This window comes from Oryzias melastigma, linkage group LG6 (assembly GCF_002922805.2).
Source record: "Oryzias melastigma strain HK-1 linkage group LG6, ASM292280v2, whole genome shotgun sequence".
Taxonomy (NCBI): domain Eukaryota; kingdom Metazoa; phylum Chordata; class Actinopteri; order Beloniformes; family Adrianichthyidae; genus Oryzias; species Oryzias melastigma.
In genome coordinates this window covers 11,404,076-11,417,098 of record NC_050517.1, presented here as the reverse complement: position 1 = coordinate 11,417,098, position 13,023 = coordinate 11,404,076, and the positions used below count along the sequence as shown (strand labels likewise).

The following is a 13,023-nucleotide window of genomic DNA, read 5'->3' as shown; positions in this document are numbered from 1 at the left end:
TGTCAAAATAGTCCAAACACCTATCAGAAAGACAATTTTTAAAACTTTACAACCGTAACTTTTTAGCATAATTATAAATAATAAACAGACAGGAATATTATTCCAGAATAAATCAACTTAAACCTTAAATAACTTTCAATATTTTACTCTCCATAAAATTATATATTTTGTCAAAATTATACAAGTTAGAAATGAGCGCAAGATAACATCGGGTCATTAATAACAATAAAATAAAATGATCTGGAGGGCCGGATCCGGCCCCCGGGCCTTGACTTTGACACATGAACTAGAATGATTGAGGGGAGTGTTACAAGAATGCACTGAAACTTTGACACTTTAGGTTGTTGAGTTAATTCAAATATGATTTCGTTGGACCTGAACATTGGTTCTGCTGACATCTCCTGTGTTGTTCAGATTCTATGTAGGAAGTTCTATTCCTTCCTCTGGTGGTGTTAACACTTGGAGAATCTTCAGTTTTTTTCTCGTTAAACATCTTTTTTCACACAATAAACCTGAACATGTTGGTGAGTTGTCCTCTGAGGCTAACCGTCTGTTTCCTCCCCAGCTGGTTAACATCAATGAAAACTACATGTCCTTGATGAGCGACAACGGTGACATCAGAGAGGATCTGCGTGTTCCCGAAAATGAAGTTGGCAAGGAAATTGAAGCAAAGTTTGATGCGGGTGAAGAATTCATGGTAAGCGGAGATCCTCACCTGGAAATGTCTGATCATCTGAAATCCCCAGCAGTGCCCAGCTCTGATGGGTGGGACGAGGGGGGCACGTGTCAGGTTTCAGATGATTGACTCGAACATGTTGCCTGCAGGTCACCGTGATTTCTGCCATGGGGGAGGAATGTGCTGTCGCTACCAAGGTCTTGGCCAGCAAATAGGGAGATGGACTTTGCTGCCCGGACAACAAGCACCACCCACAACCAGTCTCTTGTATTCTCATTGGTTCTGTCACCAAAGCATCGGCATTCACAGACAACCTCAATCGTTCTGTTGATTAATCTTCTCAATGATCTTTATTTTCTCCCCCCTCCTCCCTTATGTTTCTCTTCTCCATTGCTGTTGGGAATGTTCCACTGCAGCTCGCTGCGTGGTCCTCTGCCTGATCACTGAGGTTTTCTTTGGCAAAAAAAATTACTTTATATAAAAACAACTTCAAAAGATCCATCAGTTGCTCATTCCTGCTTATTTTTGCCTTCAATGTGTTGGATTTGCCACTCACATTCCTGAATGTTGAACAGACGACGGGATTCAGCTTTTGTATAATTCTCTTTTTTTTATATTTAGATTAAACTTAGCAGGTCTTAAGCCTTTTAGGGGATCGGGGAGGGGGGCAGTTTGAGATGCAAAAGCTGTGGGAGGGGAGGGTTGCCCCGGTAGATGCTGAATCCTGATTTAGGTCGTCCCAGGAGCCAGCCTGCTTTCCAGAAAGGTGTTTGCTCTGGATTCAGGGGGCCAGGAATCTTGTTTTTCTCCTGATCACTTGGATTTGTGGTGGCTAGCACTTAAAGGCACTTGAGGTCCACCCCCCCCAGCATGTCAAGTTTTCATCCCCAGGAAAGAGAAGTTTTTTTTGTTTTGTTCCTCCTCCTCCCCACAGTAACAGAAACTTCAGTGATTGGCCCTCGTGATGCCAGGCTTTTGTCTGTAGAAGTTTGAGGGACATGGCAGTCACCTGCGCTCCCCCCCAAAACACAGAGTGTTCTATTTTGTTTTAAGAGGCGTGAGTGTGTGTGTATGAGTGTGTCAGTGTGGGCCTCCAACATGTGAGGGGGGGCGGCTTGCGGTGAGGTTTGTTTTGAGGGACTCGACCGGGTTGGAGGGTGATTAAGTTGCAAACTTTTTGTTCACTCGAGGCCTTTGTCACCTGACTGGAGATGGCAAAATAAAACGATGATACAAATGGACAAAAATTGTAAACCCTGTCTGGTTTTCTGTCTCTAAAACTAAGTCAGTTTTCATTGGTGGAGGATTAAAGCGGGGAGCGCTTGTTCAGCAGCGCTCCATGTTCATGGGAGTTAATTACTGTTAATAAAAGTTTCAAAGTAAAAGCATAGTTTTCTCTGCCAATCTGAAATAAATATGGACAGAAATGAACATACTGATGATCTTTACTTTTTTTTACTTCTTCACATGCATGTTTGCAGTAAATCGTACGTGGCAGACACACCCTGCCTGGAAACCTGTGAACATGAATCACCCCCCCACCCTGCATTTCCCAGGCTCAGTGGAAAAAGGCTGTTCTGGCGCCCCTTAGTCATCAGGAGTTTTTTCAGTCAATAGAATGTGGATGAGCAGGCTGCGGGATGAGGCCCAGGCTGTTCTCAATCGTTGACCTGGCTCAGCAGGTTTATTATCAGCGCGTGCGGGGTATGGCTGACCTTTGAACTGCCATAATTGTAACGAAAACGCCTAAAACAAAACAAAAAATAAAAAAAATTAATCTAATTTTTTTACCAGGTCAGAAATCTAAATATATTTTTAATCTTTAACAAAAAATAAATAACAAAATAAACTGGTTTGATTCGAGGATTTCCACCTATTTTGCCATATTTGGAAGGGCGCTCCATCCGGTCCTCCTACGTCACTGCTTCGTCACATCCGTTCTGTCTTTCCCGTCCGAGCTCTCAACATGGCGCCGGTGAGTTCACTGCCGCTCCTGCTACTTTTCTTAAAATAATGGTTCATTTTTCTCCAGCAACACGAACTTTAATGTAAGTGAAGGCTGTAGACACTACTGTACGTCAGGCAGGAAAAAAAATCCACGTCATTAAAGGAAAATTAGCCCCCGAAGCGGTTGGGAGCTAGCAGTAGCATTAGCTAACACGTGTTTCATTCAATCCACAGGCTCATGTTCTGAAATCTGACTTCTATTTTCACTCTGCCCTCAGTATTATCACACTAAGAAACTCAGCTAATGTAGTTTCACAGTCACGGAGATTATCTGGTTTTCACAAAATACACAACTGATCATTAAATAAAAACATGCACCACTCATTTGAGGGTTTTATTGAAAGCGCTGCTCTGCAGGCAGAATGACAGCTGTGGACCGTTTTCAGCTCCGATTTCTGGATATCCAACAACATGGATGGAAACATGTACAGAAGACGGTCAATTTTAGATGTGTAATGTAAACGATTCAAGTGATTACATCTACATGAGGAGGACAAACTTGTATAATTTTGACAAAATATATTAAAAATATTGAAAGTTATTTAAGGTTTAAATTGATTTATTCTGGAATAATATTACTGCCTTTTTATTATTCATAAATGCTAAAAAAATTGAAAATGTTTAAGTTTTTAAAATTGTCATTCTGCTAGCTTTTTAGGCGATTTTAGCATTTACTAAGATTTTTTAGACAATTTTGGAGTTAATATTTCAGCTACATGCTAGCTGTTTTGGATAACCAAATCTTTTGGACTGTTTTGACATTACGTTTTTTTATATATATATTATTATAGAGTTTAGCTAAAACATTAGCTTTATGTTAGCTGTTTTGGCTAACTTGGGCTTTTTCAGTTTTTTAGGCTAATTTGGCATTAAGCTAATATTTTAGCTATATTTTATTCTATCAGCTTCAGCATTTTTAGCTATCGATTTCAGCATCTTCAGCGGCTTTTGTTCTGATGTTTTGTTCGTTCTTTAAAAAAGGAGGATCAGATTCTTATCGTCTTTTTTTCTCTCAGATCAAACAGAAGAGGTCTGCTGTCGGTAAAAGGTCTAAAAAGGGAGTGTCGTGGAAGTTCACCCTAGACCTGACACACCCTGTGGAGGACGGGATCCTGGACTCTGCCAACTTTGTAAGTCTCCTCTCCACCCTCTTCTTGATGATGTTGGGAACAGATCTGAGGGTGGATTCTGTGGTCCTGCACACAGCTCACCAGGTGTCTGGACTAGGGTCTCCTTCCCTAGCTCCAAACTGACTAGGGTTCTCTTCCCTAGTGCATCACTGTGCTTTGTTCATCAGGAAACCTTCCTCAAAGAGAGGATCAAGGTGAACGGAAAAACGGGCAATCTGGGTAACATTGTTCAGGTCGGCCGCATGAAGAACAAGATCAACGTCACGTCTGAGAAGCAGTTCTCCAAAAGGTGAGAGGAGGCTCGCTGCAGCCCCCAGACACTATCGGGGAAGGTTTTATGGAATGAAAGAGGTTTGATATGACCTTAACCGCTGCCTCTATCACAGGTATCTGAAGTACCTGACGAAAAAATACCTGAAGAAGAACAACCTCCGTGATTGGCTGAGAGTGGTGGCGTCTGACAAGGAGACGTATGAGCTGCGGTACTTCCAGATCAGTCAGGAGGACGAGGAGTCGGAGGCAGACGAGTGAAGAGCAGCAGAGTGTGGACAGCGAAATAAAAAAGAGCAAAAACGACTTTCTCCTCTTGGGTTTTTGTGTTTTTATTCTAAGAAACCAACATAAATATGAATAATCTTCAGAGCTAATAATCCGACAGGCTCAACATGGTTTCAAACAGGGTGTTCTGATCTTCAGGGTCACTGTTAGTGCTGCCACAAATGATTATTTTAATAGTCGACTAATCAACAATTATTTTTTCTGATTAGCCGATTAATCGGGTCATGCACAAAGTGGATGTAAAATGCACATCTTAACCATCATTAGCTTTAAACTAACTAGAGATGAAGACAATTAAGAAAATAATTTAAGCTTTTAATGAATTGTGCGGCCTCTATTCTTCATTAGATTCTGAAAGTAAAACAAGATTAAACCAGAGAAGTTGCATTACCTGTTATAATACTAGTCTGAATGTTTTTTTTTTTTTTTATTAAAATAGCTGCTAAAGATGCTGAAGCTTTTTGCTGAAAATGGCGACACATTTGATTTTAATTGCTGCAGGGATTTACTGAAAATGCAAAAGCTATTAGCAAAATGTTAAAAGACTGGAAATATTGTTAAGGAAAAACTGAAGAGCGCTGAAGTTGACCTAAATTTCAGAACATTTTGTAGTAAAATTGCTTAAAAACCCCTAATACATGCCAATTTTTCAAAAATATTTAGTGTGTTTCTTAAATATGAGCTAAACTACAAATTAGCCAAAAAAAGCTAGCTCGTTGCTTAAGTAATTCCTCAGTAAGTTACATTAGTCAAAAACGTTAGTCAGTTGCTAAATTTAGAAGCTAAAAACTAAAGTGGTCAAAAATGTTAGCATGTTGCTAAAATAGAAGCTAAACTCTAAATTAACCTAAAAAACCCCAGTAGATAACAAATTAGCCTAAAACGTTAGCATGTTGCTCAAATATCAGCTTACTCTGAATTACTATAAAGATGAAATCATAGTCCATGGACATATTTAAAGTCTTGAAATCTTGAAATTTGAAGACTTTCTCATTCATTTCATTTGGGGCACATTTTGCTCAATATTTCAAAAACTATAAAGTTTAAGAATGTAAAAATTACAATCAGTAATGTCCTGAACGAGCCGAACGTTTTGATACATTGCTGAAATCACTAAAATTGTGATTGAGTTTTTAGGTGCTAAAAACGTACGAAAAGAAGCAGGAGAATCTCTATAGTGTGGATGTTTACTAAACATTTATACCATTTATGAGGTCAGCATCTGAAGCATTTCTCACTAAAGATAAAGTTTTGGTCTCACTGACTCAAATATAAAAAAGGTGGATTTTCTGGTGCTAACTTTGTTCAACTTTACTACAGTCTGACTCCTTATAATATATTGTAACGACTAATCGACTATTAAGTTAGTCGTCGATTAGTCGACTACACGGGCAGCTCTAGTCACTAAATACTTTTTGACCAGCCTGACCAAAACACAGCAGCAGCTCTGTTGATTCAATATAAATACATCAACATATATGTCCACAGCATGAGCTGCACTGCTGTACGGATGAGTGCGTGCGTTGCTGCAGCTGAGAAGGGTCTTAAATATTTGAGTTGTCTGAATCAGAACTGCAGGTAAACGTCGAGTCATTCTGTGACTGCAGTTCACAACTCCACCAGCAGGTGGTAGCAAATCAAAGGCGTCCAGACAGGAAGATTTTAGAAATCTACAGATTTTGGAAAAAATAATGCTGCATACTTTTAGAAATCATAATGTATAACCACCTCCTACCCATGAAGTCTGCTCTTGTGTTAAGCACATAAAATGTGAGAAGTAAAATTTTATTTTTCTATGTAAAAATGTGTCCCATAAACACTTCTGTGATTTAGAAACTTAATGGGAAATGTGTTTGCATTTAAACTGGAAAACTAGATACTGGGAATAAATAAGTTACTATTAAAAATAAACAAAAGTTTATTTAAAAAACTTTGGGAGCAGTTTTAGTTTATCTGACTCACTACTAATGCAAGTTAGTAATATAAAAAACTCAGTAGATGACATAATCAGTGTTTGCTTCAGTTCACAGATTTCAAGATATGGAGGATTGTAGTGTGGTGATAGACTTCATTTAGTGTTTTCCACATAATAGTGTCCTTGTGTAAGGTGTGTTTTATCTATTTAGGTAAAGAAAAACAACATTTGAAAAGAAAAACCTTTTCAGAGCAGCATCTATTTCAACATTCTGTGTATATTAAGAGCTGATTTAGTCAGTAATTCATCAGTGAAAACACAGACGAGCAGCACCACCTGGTCATAGCGCACCTTTGCAGTTAGTAGCAGACAGTCAGATGTTGTAGGTGAACTTGGTGAGTCTCAGTGACTCATGCAGACACAGACTGTTTGTGACAGATCAGAACCTGAGGACCTCTGACCTCAGACATGGTAAACGCCACACACAGATGAGGTACTAAGGTTTATAGACAACCGACTCCACTGCTTTAACGGGAATGACAGACGACTGTTGCAGGTGACTCCACTGTGACACCAAGACACCACCGTGAATGTTTGCAGTACAAGACCATGAGACCTGGACAAAGCAGAAGCAGTCTACCGACCTGATCACTGATGATGGTCGGGTCACCTTCAACAGAAATGATGGTCAGCAGCAACCAAGGCGAGGTGAGCGATACCCAGAGGGGAGTGTGATCTTGAGGGTTCACCTTGGTGGAGGAAGAGCTACAGTCTGGGCCGACATCACCAGTCAGAGCTAAACGGATTTGGTTCTGTAGATCAGGGGTGTCAACCTCAATCACACAAGAGGCCAAAATCCAAAACACACCTTAGGTTGCGGGCCGAACAGGATAAACATTTATTGAACCTCTAAAACTACATTTTTAAAACTTTAAAACTGTAACTTTTTAACCAAATTCCATCCATCTTCTTCCATTCACCCAGACCGGGTCGCGGGGGCAGCAGTCTGAGCAAAGATGCCCAGACTTAGCCAAAACTAGCATGTAGCTGAAATATTAGCTGAACTCCAAAATAGCCTAAAAAAATCTTAGTAAATGCCGAAACAGTCCAAAAAGCTAGCAGAATGACAATTTTTAAATGTTTAAAACTGTAACTTTTTAACATAATTATGAATAATAAAAATGCAGGAATATTTTTCCAGAATAAATCAACTTAAACCTTAAATAACTTTCAATATTTTACTCTCCGTGAAAATGTATTTTGTCAAAATTATACAAGTTAGAAATAAGAGCAAGATAACATCGGATCATTGATAACAATAAAATAAAATGATCTGGAGGGCCGGATCGAATTACCCAGAGGGCCGTATCCGGCCCCCGGGCCATGACTGGGAAACATGTGATTGACATTAAGGATTAAGTCAGCTCTGAAGGCAAATGTGGTCCAACCCAGTATCGGCAAGATGTGCCTGATAAAGTCGCCAGAGAGTGTAAACATTTATGTAAGTAAAACTGTCAATATAATACACAAGGATTAATACTTATCAGAGGGGAGAATGAGAATGTTATTGATTCCTAATCATTTTTCTAAAGCATAAATCTGCTGGTAAATTGTTAAAAGTTGGATCTTTGGATCTGAAGAACTTTTCATTTATTTTCTACAACATCCTAAAACCTCTGAAACATTCAACTAAGAAACAAAACACAGAGGAATCTCCTGAAGGAACAGACTGTTTTCATGTCAGATATGACGGTACCTCAACCAACCGGTTAAGGTTTGATAAAAACCTCCAAATCCTCACTGAGAACAACAGAAAATGAGTTTGGATTCTGTCTGTTTCTGTTTTTGGTGTTGAAACAGTCTCCTCATGGAAACCAGATTCTTATGTCACATAAATCAGTCAAAATGGTTTCATTGAAGCCTGTTTATCAGAACACAAACCAAAGCTTGGCGTGTTTGGGGTTCAGATGTCACATTTGAGTCACATAGAGTGTGGACCTCTGCTCTGCTACGCCAGCATCTGCAGTTTCAAAGAGCTGCCAGCTTAAAGAAAATTCCTTTATTCCGCTAAACAGAAAAAGATGTTTTGCTTCTGCATCGTCTGTCAGAGCATCTGGATCTGCTTCAGCTCCACTATCTCATAAAGCCACAGGAATGCATCTACCTTCTGCTGCTCCTCCGGCTGCAGATGCTGGAGCGTCTCCAGCCTTTACCCAGAGATTTACGCCCTAAAGAGACGTTACTGTTGCTGGGTTTCTGTTAAATGTGTGAGATGGATCTTCTGTGACAAACATCTCGTTTTAGTTAAAGTCATCAAGTGTGGTTGAGGACCTGTAGAAGAGAGATGTGATGAAATGTGCTCCTATAGTTCAGCGTCCCACTGTACTGCAGGCTGTGCTGTAAGCTGACCCCCCAGCATCAGGTTACCCCCCGGCTGCAATGACACACCACTCCTGACTCTGACGGCTCTGTCTCAGGAACACGAGGCTTTTCAGAGAGGGCCTTCTGGATCGGTGCTGTTCTGCCGGGTCGGCTCCATCCACGTCAACATGAGCTCCACCTTTATGTTGGATTCACTCTAACATCATTCACTTCCAAAATCCCACTGCTTGCTCCTCTGGAAGGTCACATTTTACTCGTGGTAAAGGTGATTCCAGGTTTGACAGGAAGTAGATCAGTTTAAATGTGGGTTAAAAAAAATCTGCTTTATGTTAAGAAGGTAACATTTGTATTTGGAGATGACAACTCCTTCTGGGATTAGAGTTTAAGAAATGTAGATTTTTATTATAACTATATTTTTTTAAATTTCCAACAATTTGGAAATGTTAGTTGACATTTAAATTTAGCTTTCTATACTTAACTTCAGAAAAACGTGAAAGCTGGTGACAGAAAATGCTTTTTTCTCTCCCAAAAATAAACATTTTTATGATATGCATTCAGAAAAAAACCTACAGCAGGGGTGTCAAAGTCAATCGCAAAAGGAGCCAAAATCCAAAACATACCTTAGGTCAGGATAAACATTTAATGAAAAAAAGAAAACTACATTTTTAAAACTTTAAAAATAGCTGCAATAATGCTATGTGAATGCTGTAAGCTGAATGTGGTCGCTGAAGATGCTGAAGTTGATAGCTAAAAACACTGAAGCTGTAGCCAGATAAGATCTTAGCTAAAATCAAAATCAACCTAAAAAGCAAAAAAACAAACTTAGGTTTGCCAAAATAGCTAGCATGCAGCTGAAAAAATATCACAACTCAACAAAAATTTTTAAAAAACTGAAAAAAGCTTAAATTAGCCAAAGCAGCTAGAATGTAGCTGAAAAAATGACTAAACTTGAAAATATCCCAAAAAACTAATAAATAAATAAATAAATAAATTAGCCAAAACAGCTAGCATGTAAATACTAGCTAAACTCCAAAACAGCCTAAAAAAAACTTTGTAAATGCCTAAATAGTCCAAAAAGTTAGCAGAATGTCATTTTTTTTATTTAAAACTGTAACTTTTTAACGTAATTATGAATAATAAAAAGGCAGGAATATTATTCCAGAATAAATTAACTTAAACCTTAAATAACTTTCAATATTTTACTCTCTACAAAAATTTATTTTGTCAAAATGATATAAGTTAGAAATAAGTTCAAGATAACATCGGGTCATTAATAACAATAAAATAAAATGATCTGGAGGGCCGGATAGAATTGCCCAGAGGGGCGGATCCGGCCCCCGGACCTTGACTTTGACACATGTGGTCTACATAGATTATGTAAGTATTACTATATATGAAACTGAGCAAAAGTATTTGAACAGTCCTCGTCAGGCTCAGAGCTAACATGAACCACATGGTGAAGGTATTCAACCTGACAGTTCCAGACGCTCAGGTTAGTTTCTACATCGGCGTCTTTGAAGAGGTTTTCAAAAACAAAACAGTCATTGACAAAGACGTATTAATAAGATGCATTAGGAACATCCGTCCATTTTGAATCCTTTTTGGCAGGTTGCTGGAGCCTATCTCAGCTGGGTGAAGATGGGGCACAGCCTGAATGTTGTGCCAGTTCATTTCCCAGCACAGACAACCAACCGCACACATTCACACCTGAGGGGGAAACATTGACTGTACACGAGAACTGGACTGAGAAAATGGTTTAGCTCCATTGAAATCAATTCAGACACCATCATATTGGAAACAGATGATGTCAGTTAGCAGTGATTGGCCCAAATATTGGTTTCTATGGTAATAACTCTCCAATAGGGAGTGAGTTTGTTGGACTTCCTGAGCGGGGAGGGGAGTCACTCGGTCCAGTTCTCTTTTACAATCAATTGGGTGAAGTCGGAATAATCATTTAATCTATGACTCCTGTTAGAGCGAGGAGGAGGCCAGAGAAAACGCCTCACAAGCATGAGGAGAACATAGAAACGTCACACAGAAAGAAGCAGCTCAAATCATTTCTCACAAGGATGTAAAAACATGTTGGAGAAAAACTGAACAAGGATCTGAAAGAATACTCTACCTGGTTTCAAGCAAACACATTATCTTTAAATTAAAAAATATAATTTTATGCCATTCTCAGGCTGGAGAAAACACAACAATTTTATTAAAATTTACATTCAAAATGAACAAACTGATGAGGTTTCAACCATTGTTTTTTTAGACAACAAATCCGTTTTGGAAAATTTGCATTTGTGTCGTCTGCAATAAAATTAGAAGAATAAAGTTTATGTACATATTCCAGTTAGTTTATCATTGTACTATTCCTTAATTTGTCCATATCTGTCATATTGGAATATTGTTTGGGAAAGTACTTGTCCTACAGACATGGTTTTTGTTTCATCCGTCTGTACCCAGAGGGCCGGATCCGGCCCCCGGGCCTTGACTTTGACACGTGTGATTTGAGGCTATATCTGATTTAGTTCATTTTCTTCAAAGACAACCAAAGGCTGAAGATGACCTATCTATCAAAAAAAATGAAGCAGTTCCATCAGAAAATCATTTGGGGGCGGGGCAAAGCAGCCATCAGTGATGGACAAATCTGAGCTTCAGTGAGCTCAAAATGATGTTGTTTTTCAGACACGACTTCCAGATGTCATGAGTAGAAAATGAAGTGACAAATATCTTCTGAAAGCAGACGGTGCACGCTTGTTACTGGAGTAGTGATGTAACTGCCCTCTCACCTGTCTGCAGGGGTTGTTTGAAGAATTTGACATCTTGTGAGTTTGCATTTGAGAACAGAAACCGTGGTTCTCAAGAGGAAACCTGAACCAACCTTCTGCCAACCAAGTCTGAACTAGGAATGACATGGAAGTTTTGAGGATGGTGTCTACACCCCACACAGCCATGTGCCCCAAACAGAACGGGGAACACGCAGCAGATCAGTCCTGTCGCCCCCTCATGAATGAATGATGACGGCTACATGCACACGCCCCGCTCGGTTTCAGGTGTTCAATATTTGATCAGCTCCGTCACATGGTTTCAGCCCTGAATGATTCAACACGCCGGTCTGACATCGTCCCCATTTGCTGCAGCTCTGCAGAAGACGCTGACGGACAGAACGCCGCTTCCACAGCAGCGAGGCGGTGAGTGGACGTCACACCTGTGGGCCAGGTGGGCACCTTAGAGCTGCTCAGATGGAGGCATTTTATCAGCGTTTGTGAGCCAGAAGCTCTTTTCTGTCTCAAATCCAGCCTGATGACGTTGGTGAGGAGTAGATTTAAAGGAGGAGCTCCTGAAGGGGGTCAGTGGAGGGGTGGGACAGCAGGTCACCTGCTGCTGAAGTTGTCTGTAGATGTTTCTGCTTCCACCCTGACAGCTCTTCATGAAAGTTGACTCCTGCTGGTCATTAATGTTTCAGAAAGGGAGTCTTGTTCTGGTGAGTGAGGAGGACAGCCCCTCCACGAAGGAGCAACCAGAAGACCTGGGGAGGGGGCAGAGGGGTTCTGGGGGGGATGGTTACAGATAGAGCTCACATGTGTGCTCTGAGGTGCTTTCACTTTGTTTAGGGGGTTTACTGAATCACATTTTAATTCTTTGCAACACAGTTTTTCGAGTGATTCGATTTCTCTCTTTGATCAGGATAAAATGACGTCAAACAGAGATGAACCGATGCAGGAATAATGCAGAGCTCCATAATAACAGTTCATGTGGGTCAGTAAATTATCTTTAATAAAATCAGGAGCATCAGTGTGTAACTCCAGAAATCAAAATTGAACAAAAACATTTTAAAAAGTTTATCCAAACGATTTTTGTTGGCTTTATAGATTATTTTAATATCTGAGGATTTGATGCCAAATTAGCCCAAAAAGATAGCTTGTTGCACAAATACTAGCTAAACTCCTAAATAGCCGAAAATTCCTACGTAAACTCAAATAGTAAAAATGTTAGCCTGTTGCTAAAATAAAAGCTAAACTCCAAATTAGCAAAAAGCCCCAGTAGATAACAAATTAGCCCCCCAAAAAACATGATATATATAACAAATTACCCCAAAAGAAAAAAGCTAGTCGGATCCGGCCCTCCAGATCCTTTTATTTTACTGTTATTAATGACCCGATGTTATCTGCCGCCTATTTCTAACTTGTATAATTTTGACAAACTATATATTTTCAGAGAGTAAAATATTGAAAGTTATTTAAGGTTTAAGTAGATTCATTCTAGAAAAAATATTCCTGTCTTTTTACTAGTCATAGTTGTGTTAAAAAGTTACAGTTTCAAAAATTGTCATCCTGCTGGCTTTTTGGACTATTTTGGCA

General features: G+C 39.5%; 3 protein-coding genes across 7 annotated transcripts in view; all 3 read left to right on the top strand.

Moving 5' to 3' along the window:
- eif5a (eukaryotic translation initiation factor 5A) overlaps positions 1 to 2,107 on the top strand; it is a 6,810-nt gene extending 4,703 nt beyond the window's left edge. For both annotated transcript variants that reach the window (XM_024282131.2, XM_024282132.2), the window contains exons 4-5: positions 566 to 697; positions 826 to 2,107. In XM_024282131.2, the coding sequence (XP_024137899.1) occupies positions 566 to 697; positions 826 to 891 (198 nt within the window). In that variant the 3' untranslated portion in view covers positions 892 to 2,107. The remainder of the gene's footprint in view (positions 1 to 565; positions 698 to 825) is intronic.
- mon2 (MON2 homolog, regulator of endosome-to-Golgi trafficking) overlaps positions 1 to 13,023 on the top strand; it is a 448,157-nt gene that overhangs the window by 294,350 nt on the left and 140,784 nt on the right. The gene's annotated exons all lie outside the window — the stretch shown is intronic.
- Positions 2,508 to 4,389, top strand: rpl22l1 (ribosomal protein L22-like 1). The gene is made up of 4 exons (XM_024282135.2): positions 2,508 to 2,651; positions 3,700 to 3,813; positions 3,981 to 4,102; positions 4,200 to 4,389. The coding sequence occupies exons 1-4, from the start codon at positions 2,643 to 2,645 to the stop codon at positions 4,342 to 4,344; spliced, it is 390 nt and encodes a 129-aa protein (XP_024137903.1). The 5' UTR covers positions 2,508 to 2,642; the 3' UTR covers positions 4,345 to 4,389.